Genomic DNA, 13577 nt, shown 5'->3' on the forward strand with positions numbered 1-13577 from the left:
AGCGGGCGAGGGTGGACGAGCGAGCCGAGGGGGGTGCCAGGTGCCGGTGGGGGGCGGGCGAGGGAGGGAGCAGACGAGGAGCCTCACAGATCCCACAGGAGGACGGTTCGCGAGCCCGAGGCGAGGCTGAGCGAGCAGCAGGCACATGGCGTGACGCCGGCCGCGTGCCGAACCACGAGCGAGGCGTCCACCCCGCAGCGAGAGAAATCGTCCGTGATGAAACTTGGGGGGGGGGGGGGGGAGGGATCGGGGCATGGCCATTAATGGTGGAAACGTACATCTGTGTTTACGTCTGTGTGTACGTATGTTAGACTTCTTTCACACCGTACAAAGCCAACCGTGCTAATCGGAGGTGCGCTGGAAGGAAAACAAACTGAACACAAAAATTGACCGCCGGTTGCGTGGATCAGCGGCTCATAATGGCCGGGTCCGAGCGTTGGCCCCGGACAGGATTTCCACTCGCCCACGGTGGAACCAGCTGCTCAGTATACAGCGCGGTTGGCAGTCCAGGCCCGTTCACCATGGTGACCCAGACGACGAACCCAGCTGGAACGTTGAGTGGAGGACAGATGGAGCGTGCCTTTGAAGGCTTCGCCATCCAACCGGCGGATCGAGGTACTCACTTTGCTCTCAAAAGTAAACAAAAAAATGCTTCGCCCTCTGTTTGGACACCAACAAACATAACGATACCGCAGTTGCTGAATAATGCCAAGGCCAAAAAAAAAACCTTTGAGGCAATGTCTTAAACACCCACGACAGATGCGGACGCGTGATTCACATGTTGTCCATGTCACAGCGCAGAACCAGTCGTGCTGAGCCCCTGGGTACAATCTGGGTTTCAGCCACTGGTGGTGAAACCAGACCCTCAAGTGCAGTGAGTCGGCCGTCTCGGCCCAGTCACCAATGACTGCGCAATGCTTTTGATTTTTCACTCAACTGATCCTATTCTAGTTTTCAAGGCTTAAGTTATGGTAATAAAAAAAGTCTTACAATGTATTACGGGTAACGTGTCTGACAATGGCCCCTCTTCAAGGCTAATGCCCGAAACGTTGCTGAGTGGATATATTGTTTCCCTTTTAAGGCCACAGCGTAATTGACGAATGTTGGGAGTTGCCTGCAGGAGGCAGAAGGAGTGGCCCAAGAAAAGAAAATAGAGAAGGGAACGCACAAACTGCACACAGATAGCCGTGCCGGAACGCTCCGTTTTTACTGTTCCCTCCATGCACCACGTAATTGCCTGGACTCACAGTGCAGTAAACATGCATGCAACAGACAAATTGGCGCAGTAGTAACACAGTGGTACCACTCGCGGCTCACAGCCGGGTGCCTCTCTGCGTGGGGTCTGTATGTTTCCCCCTGCTCTGCAGAGTGTGAGCGGGAGTGCAGTGATTAGAATGATGCGCTACGGACCCGGCGACCCAAGTTCGATTCTCGCTCACGGCCAAGACCAGTGACGATTATCTGAACCGGTCCTGGGCCTCCCCTAGGTCGACTCAGCCTCAAATGAGTACCTAGTGCGGTGTGTAAACATCAACACTGGGGAGACAAAGGCCATTCTGGACTTCATAGGTGCTCGCTAACAGCACTTTCCCCAACAGTATGCTAAGGCTATACGGGGGATCTTTGTCTTTGTGGAGTTTGTATGCTCTCCCCCTGTTCTGCAAAGGGGTTTTCCCCACGTTCCCCAGTCTCCTCCCACAGCAAATAAAACATCCAATGTGGCCACTGTCGGCCACAACATCCCAATGCTGAAACATTTCCCGCAAATGACACCATTGGGATGACGCAGCAGCAGCATCACCCCCTCTTACAAAAACTGGTGCCCCTGCTCTGGTGTTGCCCTGCTATTGCCTAGAGATGCTCTGATCTAGTCTTGCTGATAGCCCTATCTCAAGGTTCTGCTTCATACAGACGGTGCATTTGCTGTTGCCCGGTGTTTTTGTCGTGTAACTTCCATTCGGTATTACATTGTTCACGTTTCGTTCTTACAGATTTAGGAGTGGTATTGGTTGTTGGAGTACGGTCAAAGTGACAGTTGTACAAACATTCTTAATACCGTGAGGTGGTCCACCCTAAACCGCATCCACTGCACAAACCATGGCAGTGGATGCGGGTACCTGATGATGCACAAATGGAAAATAAAAACCTCTCCAGCAGCGTGCGACTGTGGTCATCCAGAACAGAACGTAACGACGCAATGCCCCGATCCACAAATGCGGCGAGATCGCAGCGATACACTACACCGCTGCTCCTCACGTGGTTATCTGCCTGACCACCTGAATGTGAAATTGTAGTTCTTGCTCTGCATCTACATCAGCCGTACGAAAGAAGAAGAACAAAATAACGCGCAAGAACAGGAGCGTAGTCATAGCAACGTAATGAAGGTAATGGCAACATGATGGGTCATGACGTTCACTGCGGCTTCCCTGGATAAATAAATGTAACAACAACAACGATAACAACACATATAACACAGTAACATGAAACAGTAACATCGCTATTAATATAGCACAATTAAATACACGTAATAAATACGATTACAGTGTCCGAGCTGAGTTTTAACCGATGAACAAAGACAAAGACCCCCCGTACAGCCGTCAACAGACTGTTGGGGCAAGTGCTGTTAGCGAGTAGCACCTGTGAAGGCCGGCAAGGCACACGTGGGTGGCCAGCACCACGTCCAGTCTGTCTCCCCAGTGGCGATATTTACACACCGCACCAGGTACTCGTTTTGAGGCTGAGTCGACCTATAAACACAACCTCATTTAAGCAACAATACTTCTGGTTCTTATGCTGAATTGTATCTACAGTATAAAAATATGGAGCCTATCGATAATCACAGCAAGAGGGCTGTAACAGAATGTGGCAGCAGAGCGCTGGTGCAGGTGCCGTGAGTTAAAGGAGGTTGTGATGAGTGGGGCACGTGGCATGACGACATTACCCACTCAGGCGGTGCAGCAATCGGTGAGGTGGGGCCCCAATATTTGATTTGTCTCGCATGGTCACCAAATGTTACTGCTCTAATTAAACTAAAAACAAAATGTGGAACGTAAATGATAGCATTTTCATGAAAAAAAATGTAAAAAGGTTTTTGTTCTTTAATACTTTTGAAAACATATCTCAGGATGGTTGTTAAGGGGGCCACAACTCGCAGCTTTGGCCACCACGGGAAGCCAAGGCGCCCCGTGCCGTCACGTTAGTTAGGCTCCTGAGTGGGGCCCGTGAGCAGGGTGAAGGAGGTCGTGATGAGTGGGGCGCGTGAGCAGGGTGGAGGAACGGGAGCGTGGCCTCGTGAGAAGGGAACACGGAGGTGGGCAACCAAGGGGAAGGTCGAAAGCCAGATGGTGGGAGACGTTGGGGTATGGAGTCCCGGTGTCGACTTTGCAACAGCTGGCAGAGAGGAGTCCAATTCCTCCTCTTTACCACTGTGCAGCCGAGCCGGCTCGGCAAGGCTCAGGAGGTGCCAGGTTGTTTTTCCACTGCACAAGCTGAGCCGTGCCGTTGATGTCACACGGAGAGTGGTGACGCGTGTGGATGACGTGGTGATGCCGTACTGACTGAAGTCACAACGCGGCATTAGACACCTTCATGCGAGGTCAGCATATCCACTGGCAATTATTTACTCAACTCAGCAAATAGCCAGTGGAAAGCCACCAGTAGTGTGGGGTTCCACACACTGTCTATATGTACGTTGAACTTCTTTTGCACCGTACGTAGCCAACCGTGCTAATCAGAGGTGTGATTGTGCCACTGGAAAAGGTGGCAAACGGCACTCACTGAGATGACCTCTTGACATGACCTCTAAGTCTCCAGCCAGGGTAACACTCCAAAATAGAGGCTTTTTGAGTTAGATTGCGTATTTATAAATGAGTCGTTAAACCTGCCACCCCCCAACACAGCCAATCAGTAAGGTTTGTGAACAAAATATGCCAATTAGTAACTAGTTCAGCATACCATGTGCTGAAGAGTAAACCCATAACATTTAAAATTCGAGTACGTTTCGCTGGTCATTACAACAACAACCAGCCTCACCAGCCGACAGCCAGAATTGGCCGTCGCCTGCCCACCGATCTGCTCGGCGGGGGCAGGCAGGAAGGCCGTGGGCGACAGGGAGAGCTGGGGTGGGGGGGGTTGCGTGGGTGTTTGCGGCAGTCGGTGCCGACCGGTTGCTGTGCAGGATGGTGCGGCTGCCCGTGCGCCGGTTCGCGATGACCACGGAGGAGGGCGGGGCGCGACAGTTCGCGTGCACGACCACGAGCCCCGCGTCCACGCCGCTCACCTGCAGCTCCTCCCGCACGAAGCTGCAACAAACGGCGGCGCTCGTGGGGATTCGATTGTTTCGTCCGCGACAACGGCCGCGAGCGACGGGAGCTCGACGGGAGCTCGCGCACGTCCCACGTGTAAACGATGCCGACCCCGGGTGTCGAGATGCGTTCCGCACCGTCGTGTTTGCTGAATCGTGGATACCAACGTGATGTCTGTCGCTCGTCATTGAAGAAAGTTTGGAATGGAACGTGGCAGGAAAGCGTTGTTGGTGACGCGAGTCCGGGAAGGCTGTAACGGGTGCGGTACGCGAGCTCTCAGGCTTTTTAACTGCCCCGTCTCTCCACATGCCCACCCTTTTCTTCACCCAAACCCCTCCGGCCTGCTGAGTGAGCCGAGGGGTGCTCAGCAGGAATCTACGCTCAGCCAGAATTGTGTGGTCAGAATGTCATGATTGAGACAAACATTAGACCGTCTTGACTGAACTTCGAATCGACCAATTAGATATAAAATCGACATGTTTGGTAAGTTTTACGTCCTGCGGTGACCTACTGACATCACGACTGCTGTCAGCATGGTCCCAAGCTCTTGGTTGGCACTCTTCACCCTTCACCGAGCATGCCCTCGTGGACACACACATAGCGTGACTACGGCACAGGCGTGCCACCGTGGGCCGGCGTGACCATGGCATGGACTTGCCACCGTGGGCCGGCGTGGTGATACGCGGGACCCCAGGGCAGCGCCGCCCCGGCTGAGCTTCAGTGCCCTTCGGAGCGGCAGTGGGAACAAGGCGTGCGTCACGAGCTGGGCAATCATAGCTTGACGATAGCAGAGCTGCGCCTTCGATAACTATCTCCACGCTTTCAATAATTTATTGACGTTGTTTACATTATATTCATGCTGTTTTCTTTGTTTAACTCTGCTGTTAAATTCGTTGCACTAAAATGGCCTGCTTTCTTTGACGATGTATTTGGCGGTGCTGCTGCTGAATTGGCAGTTGGTGCACAAGCAGAGTTAACAAACAAAACAACTCAATAAAATCGTGAACAACACTACCTACTTTGTGATGATTGAAGGGTTTATCTGTTACCCGAAAGCTACTATTCAGGTAAATAATCACTTGCCATTATAAAACAAAATGCGTTAATCGGAAAACGTTTTACAATGCCATTCTCAAACAATTGCAGTCTCCAACTCTCGTCTCCTCCGTCTCGCTACCGGCCTCAATGTGTGCCATGAAGAAGGGCGCTGCCTATAACGTCACCCATTGGCGATGTTTATTGTTCTAAAGGCACTCACGGTGTCAATGACGGACGTGACAAGTTGGTTTGTTTAATGTTACAATGTGTGCCCGTGCATGATGTTACCTGCCGAGGAGTGACTGGCGGCACGACAAGCTGGGTGGCACTTATTATGTTTGCTGCCCACGAAGTCTGAATCTGAATTTGCTGCACTGGACCATGTCTGGTGTTCAGATCGATTGGTCTGATTCACGTCCCGTTAAGATTAATAATTCTAGTTCTAATCGGCTCTTACCTGGTCTTAAAATAAAGGACCTGTAAAATCAATACAGCACAGGGCTTTCATCATTCAGTCAAATGTCCTCCAGGAACTTCCTTAGTCAGCATAGCGTTGCATCATGGAAGTTGACTCCACAATACTGCTTCTGAAATCACTTCAGCCAGTCTGTTACCCATCACTACCCGGCGCTCCTCACTGTGCAATGATTGGTTTATCACAAGTCGGGCATCTTGTAGGCATCGGAACCTTCGGTATTCGCTAGAGTAGTGTTTGTTTTTTTGAGTCTAACTTTGCGGGTGTCTTGACTAACATCACAGCAATCACTGGCACTGGATAAATAATAATAATGACGATAGTACAAACGATTATTTCTTCAGCCTGGTGTGCAGGAAGTCGTGGGTTCAATCCGCACCCTGACACCTGTATATTTGGAGTTTGTATGTCTCTCTCCCCGTAGTTGCGTGTATTTTTCTCCAGGCCTTCCGGTTTTTCCTTCCATGCGTTTAGAGCATTTGGCTGCTATAAATGTTCACGTGATAAACAACTTCGTTGAGCTATCATTTGTGGCCAGGTCGCATCTGAAAAAGAGTTAAATAGCTCAGTGGGCCTTACCTGGTAAAATAAAAATAGCTTAGTTTAATTAGAAAAAGTTTAGTTTAGTATACACGGCATGTTTTAAATTAGCAAAATAGTAACAATTACTTTGCATAGTCTTTCATGACCAATGTCACAATTCACAATAGGGGTCAGATTACATGAGTAAATCAGCACGTCTGTTCATGCTACAACTTCATTTATTTGGCCGTGTCATCGAGTGGAGGAGGGTGTACGACACACATTGGCATTTCACTCAAGTAGAAATCTGGCGCCAAAAATAAATTGCCAATCGGAGTTAATGATCTCCGTAGGTCTTCTCATGCGCAAACAAGCACACTGGGTGGTTCCCATCGCAATTGCCCGTCCTGAGCCGGTGGTGTTCAAATTCCACGTCCCCGCGGGGACTCGAGCCAACTGCCGGTGACTCAACGCACAGTGGAGTTTAGCTGGTGGTGCTCATGAACTCATTAACTGGTGAAGAGTGGAAGAGTGGAGGCAACGCTGACTAGGATTTGAACCATGTTTGAGCTGAGATCCCATGAGGGATTACTCAACTGGGATTATACACAGCGATCAAGCATAGCCTCGTACTGGCAGACTGATGCCCCACGCCACGTTTGGAACTCAGACTATCCTGGCCTCTTGAGCTCTCCCCTGGTTAAACAAAATTAACTTACCCACTTACTAAATCCCTCATCCACTCACCCACCATCTCACTCACCCACTCCATCACCACAGATTCATTTACCTACTCATTCACCCACGCACCCATTCTCTCACTAACTCACTCTAGCAAATGCGCTCATCCTGCCCTCTTCAACTCTCACCTGGTTAACAGAATAAACTTGACTTAACCCTTTCCCATTCCGCAGAGTGGGTCCTGTTAACCGCTGAATCCCGGAACGCGCAAGCGGCTGGCGTTAATTTTATTGAGAGGCGTAGCGCCATTGCACTCACCGCAGAGAACTGTAGCGACACGATCGCACACTATAATAGCCGGTGCAAAACTGTGCCACACGCCCTCTCGCATGGCCTTGTGGGAGCCTCGGTACGTCTTCAGGTCAGAAGACGTACCAATAAATAGTTTTTTTCTTCTGATTCAGTTCCGACGACGTACGAGTATTAATGACGTGCGCGTACGTCGTCGGAATGGGAAAGGGTTAACTTGATCCCTATAGCGCTACCCAAACGCAAATTCTCACCAAGATGCAGCTTGGTGGATAATTATGCGAATGATGATGATGATAATAATAATGTACATTTATTTCTCCAGGAAACCATCATGTCTGTTTAGATTCATAAATATAAACTCGTTCAAGCACATTTATCGTATGGTTAGCTGTTGGCACTAAAGTTGACATCCCTACTCTGCCGCAGTGGATCATGAACCCTCAAGACTTTATTATTCGAGCTGGTAAGGTCCCATTGAGCAACTCTGTTCCAAGTACAGCCACAGCCAAGCACCATCGGCAGTGGCGGCAGTTACAGGACGTCGCAGTTACATAGAGTTACACAGAGATCCATAGACTCAGGTTTAATTCAGCTGGTAAGGTCTCATTGAGCTAAGCCGCTGTTACAAGGACGACCACAGTCCAAGACGGTCGGCAGTGGCGTCAGCTGACCAAAGCAGAAAACAACTATTTACACAAAAACTCAACCCATCTCCTGACCTCCTAATGTTCACTCTGTTTAGGTACATCTTCTTGGTTCTTTCGGTAAAGTCACGTAGAAGGGAAGTAATAAAATAATAAAAATAAAACATAATAAAACAATTCTCACGACGTTTCTACCCACCCTAGGGTGGGTAGAATAATACATAGGGTGGGTAGAATAATACATAGTGCAATATTACAATGTATAAGGTGGTTAATAGCAATACAGTATATTATTTAATGTTGGGTTTGTCTATGGCAGTATATAGTACGGTGTAGACTCGTGTGATGTAAGAGAATAAAGTTTAGATGGAAGCATATTATATATTTTTTACGACGTAGAATTGTAATGTATTACTTACTGTTAGTAACTCAGCTTATTGTAGAGTATATTTAGTATACTGATGATACTATGTAGTTTATACTTTAGTTGTTTACGTGGTGATTTTAGTTACTGCAGCTACATACTATTAACACTCCTTCCCTTTATTAATGCTACCCCTATCCCCTCCCTTTGATGCTGCTAATCCTGCATAATGCACGGGCATAAGTAGTACTATTCACATACCTGCATTTCCCATATCCCCTCCCTTTGATGTTGCTAATCCTGCATAATGCACGGGCATAAGTAGTACTAATCACATACCTGCATTTCCCATATCCCTTCCCTTTGATGCTGCTAATCCTGCATAATGCACGGGCATGAGTAGTACTAATCACATACCTACATTTCCCATAAATATGCTAAATGCCTCTTGATATGCATATTATTTTGTCAAGGCGCTCTTTTCCCCCCTTCCAACCCAGCTTATATATATGCTCCAAGCACGTGTGCTGTTTCATTCAGACGCTGTCGCCTCGACAGACCTGGTTTTCACCTGAGGACGGCTGCTTGCGTTGTGGCCGAAACGACGTGAGAATTGTTTTATTTTTTATTATTTTATTACTTCCCTTCTACGTGACTTTACCGAAAGAACCAAGAAGATGAATCCCTGCAGTCACGAAAGCTTTAGATCGAAATCTGTTTAGGTAATGTTTGATGGTGTGGGTAAATCTACACCATCACATGTATGTATGCATGTTGAACTTCTTTCGCAACGTACGTAACCAACCGTGCTAATCGGAGGTGCTGCGTTGTCTGTCAGGGGACGTGGAATTGTTTAAAACTACTTCACTCTGTGCCCTGCTGCTGTCATTTCTTGCTCAGTGTCCAGGTCTCATGGCAATTTCACAATCGCTTAATTGTAGTGAGAGTGTTATTTTCTTTAGTTGTCTACAGAAATCGCTAATTTTGCTAAAATGTTCGGATTAATGGCGTATGACCAAACAACCGTCAGACGTAAGAACCTAAGCAGGCCTGAGCCTGGATATCGCTTGCATGGGTGACCACCGTGCATTACACAGGTGCACGTTGTCAGCAGAGGGCAGTGCAGTAGAATTAATTGTTGTACTGTACCACGCTACAACTTTTATGCTCCCCGCCTCCCCAACTACCGGATTTTCCCGCATATAACCCGTGGGGTAGACCACTTTTTACAAACAAAACAAGACCCTGCGGGGTATATGGAGGTGCGAGCTATCCCAAAAATATTTTACACGTGTGACATGTCATAACTCGTAAACATTTTTCATGGTAGGACTATCCACTATGCAACACTTACCTTTGACTAAAACACTGCTGAATAAACCACTCGCACTAAGATTGCACACGTTACCACGTTTTAAATGATTCGAATTGTTTGTACAATGAAACTACAATGTTTGAAGTGGGCGCACTTTGTTTACCGGCGACGGGAGAGCTGGGGGGAGAGAGAGGTGGGAAGTTGGGGGCGAGGCAACGGCGTTACCGTAGTGCCGCTATTGTCTGCCCAGTGCGCAATCTCACAGTGCTAAAACTGTACTTACTTATCTACCAGTTATGTTACTTAATTATTTGATATTTACTCTTGTTACTTATTTACTGTTTTAAGTTCACTTGTTTCCGGTTAGTTTGTTTTCTTTGTGCACGTTGTGATTTTAATGTTAACAATTGATAGTGGAATGTATTACAAATGTAAACTTCGTATTAATATGATGTAATTCAGCTGCGGTAACGACGTTAAAGATATGAATGCATGCGGGGTATATGGAGGTGCGGGCTATCTGAAATTAATTTTACACAAAACGCTATTTTTGCGGGTTATATGCGTATGCGGGCTATATGCGTATGCGGGCTATATGCGTATGCGGGCTATATGCGTATGCGGGCTATATGCGTATGCGGGTTATATGCGTATGCGGGCTATATGCGTATGCGGGCTATATGCGTATGCGGGCTATATGCGTATGCGGGTTATATGCGTATGCGGGCTATATGCGTATGCGGGCTATATGCGTATGCGGGTTATATGCGTATGCGGGCTATATGCGTATGCGGGCTATATGCGTATGCGGGCTATATGCGTATGCGGGTTATATGCGTATGCGGGTTATATGCGTATGCGGGTTATATGCGTATGCGGGTTATATGCGTATGCGGGCTATATGCGTATGCGGGTTATATGCGTATGCGGGCTATATGCGTATGCGGGCTATATGCGTATGCGGGTTATATGCGTATGCGGGCTATATGCGTATGCGGGCTATATGCGTATGCGGGTTATATGCGTATGCGGGTTATATGCGTATGCGGGCTATATGCGTATGCGGGTTATATGCGTATGCAGGCTATATGCGTATGCGGGCTATATGCGTATGCGGGCTATATGCGTATGCGGGCTATATGCGTATTATATGCGTATGCGGGCTATATGCGTATGCGGGTTATATGCGTATGCAGGCTATATGCGTATGCGGGCTATATGCGTATGCGGGCTATATGCGTATGCGGGCTATATGCGTATGCGGGCTATATGCGTATGCGGGCTATATGCGTATGCGGGTTATATGCGTATGCGGGCTATATGCGTATGCGGGTTATATGCGTATGCAGGCTATATGCGTATGCAGGCTATATGCGTATGCAGGCTATATGCGTATGCAGGCTATATGCGTATGCAGGCTATATGCGGAAAAATACGGTAACACCGACCAGCTTGGTGAATTATAGTCAATGAACCCTCACAGCCACGATGGTGTCGGGAGGCCCTCATGCAGCAGTGGCTGGCAAAAGGGATGTAAATGATTATCAATTATTTGGCTTTACGGATATAAATATTATTAAAATGACCTCACGGCGGCCTACCGAGCATTCCGCTCACTGGGCCGCTCCGAAGATGCATCTGCAGGCCGCCATGCAACCTCCTCTCAGCGGCCGCGTCCTCCCGCACGTCGGCGAACTCGCCCCAGGCAGCAAAAGCAGCTGTCGTGTGCCCTAATGCTCCGAGGCTTCGGGGAGCTGAGGGAGTGGTTGGTGGTGGCGGTGGTGAGGTGTGGCGGTGTCTTACTCTGCGACTCTGCCTGCAGCCAGCGTCCCCATGAAGGCGCACGGCACCCCGAGCTGGGACAGAACCGTGCAGGTGTTGGACGCATTCCCCCCTCGCTGCCAGCGCTGGGACACGCATCTGTGGGCACGCGGAAAAAGAGAGCGGGATTCGGCTGCCGCATCCGAGGAAGGCCAGCGGGGCCGGCAAATTACCCACCCCCGATTCGGGGAGGAAGTGACGAAAAAAAATAACAATACTTGTACAGAACTCTATCGAGGCCTTGAAATTGGAATGACACTTTAATCCTTAACGACCCTACCCCTTTTTAACCCTTTTAAACCAACGCACGCACTACCATACGATAACCACAAAAATATAATCCGCGCTATTTAAGGTTGCCGCGGTGGCCAGATGTGAGCTAGCTCGCCTGGTATACAGGAGGCCGTGGGTTCGATCCCGACCCTGATGCCTGTTGTATATTTGGAGTTTGCATGTTCTCCTTGTGGTCGCTTGGATTTTTCTCTGGATCCTCCGGTTTTTCCCTCCACATTTAGAAACATGCGTTTAGAGTATTTGTCTACTAAAAATTTCACATGATAAGCCACTTCGGTGAGCTATCATTTGTGGACAGTTCAGTGGGCATTACCTGGTGGTAAAATAAAAAAGATATTTTAGTTTTAATTTATTTAAATACCACAGCATCCCTATTCCCTTCACATCGCAATCTCATCTTAACCGCTCAAAGGGCACCCCCAGTGACAGCTGTCCCTTGCAGCAACGTCTGGCCTGCAAGTGTCCACGAGACTTTCCAGTCGGGGGGCGATAATTGCTGCGCAAAATCTTTTGTCAAAAGGGAAATAAAGAAGTGTGGCTTGAAAGGGCGGAGATGAAGATGCTTCGATGGACGTTGAGAATATCTCTTTAAGGGGAAGGAGGAGGAATGAAGAGGGTAGATGGAGCGAGGAAATCCTCTCGTGAGCGTCTAAATGCAATCTCGTCTGAAGTCGCCGCGCAAAAAACAGTGCAACATGCATTGCGACAAGCAAACACGAATGAGAGAGAGCGGTAGCGCAGTGGTTAGTGCAGTGCTCTATGAACCCGGTGACCCGAGTCCGATTCCTGGCCACAGGAAGCCTTTTGTTGTTGTAATGTTCTGATCTGCCCTGACTGGTTATCTGTGAAAAGGAGCTTTATAGCTCATCGAATTCCTCCAGACGAAATAAATATTTAATAACACCAGTGGCGAGACTTGAAAATATAACAGGAGCAATGAGTAAATTGACAAGATGGATTGTGCAGCAGTAAAGAGTTCCTCGTCATGCATTGAGAGTGAGAGGAAAGCTGAGACACGGAGAGCCACAGGTGGCTGCAGACAGCAGAAGAGGCTGCACAGCAGAAGGAGTAACTTCTCCTCCTCGTGTCGAGGTGCCTGGAGATGGAGAGGAGGAGGGGAGGGCGCAGCAGCGTGCTCTGCAGTGGAGGGAAGATATGAGATCAGAAACACGGTCGTGGTCGCTTCAGTTATCACTTCAGTAAAACGCACATTCCTCCACATCATTACGTCCATTCTCACCAATTTAGACAAAATAATTACTTAGTGCTCGTGGTATTTACGCCATCCTTACAGCGCAAGGCTATCATGAGGGGAGGCACAGTGTTTCAGTTTGTAGCAGTTTCAAAGTAAGCAGCGATATTGCTGTATAATCCCAACTGAGTCATTTGAGGTGTAAAAATAAATAGACAAATGTTTACCAATACACTCGCACACAATGGCCTACTTTTTAGGATTACATCAGTGGACCTACAACGTCCGCTAAGCAGCAACACTATGCTAAGAATTATACGGTTAATTCACCGTGCAGTAATAACCAGGGCGTCCTGCCGGATTCGAACTCCAAACCTTTGCAACGCGTGGCTGCACGCGCTGGGGCATGCCGCGTGAACCGGTCAGAGGCGGAGCGGAAAACTCCCCAAGGAGCCACATTAATACAAAAAAACCCATTCAATGCATTGTTCCTGGTAAATATTAATACAACACAAATAATAATCGGGGTCACGGAGGAAACTCTTTGAACATCAAAGGGATACGTGAGAGCAGTGACTCTTCTTCCTAACCCGGGGTGCACGCACCCTCTGGGGG

General features: G+C 48.5%; 1 protein-coding gene across 5 annotated transcripts in view; it reads right to left on the reverse strand.

Moving 5' to 3' along the window:
• KHK (ketohexokinase) overlaps positions 1-13577 on the reverse strand; it is a 29613-nt gene that overhangs the window by 13908 nt on the left and 2128 nt on the right. Inside the window, exons 2-4 of one of the 5 annotated variants that reach the window (XM_078877104.1) lie at positions 11459-11575; positions 4164-4301; positions 88-222 (exon numbers count right to left, since the gene is read on the reverse strand). In XM_078877104.1, coding sequence (XP_078733230.1) covers positions 88-222; positions 4164-4301; positions 11459-11575 — 390 coding nt within the window. Of the gene's footprint in view, positions 1-87; positions 223-4163; positions 4302-11458; positions 12908-13577 lie in introns of all 5 variants that reach the window. The other 4 variants (XM_078877107.1, XM_078877106.1, XM_078877105.1 and 1 more) reach the window with 4 other exon arrangements.

This window comes from Lampetra fluviatilis, chromosome 46 (genome assembly GCF_964198595.1).
Source record: "Lampetra fluviatilis chromosome 46, kcLamFluv1.1, whole genome shotgun sequence".
NCBI classification, from domain to species: domain Eukaryota; kingdom Metazoa; phylum Chordata; class Hyperoartia; order Petromyzontiformes; family Petromyzontidae; genus Lampetra; species Lampetra fluviatilis.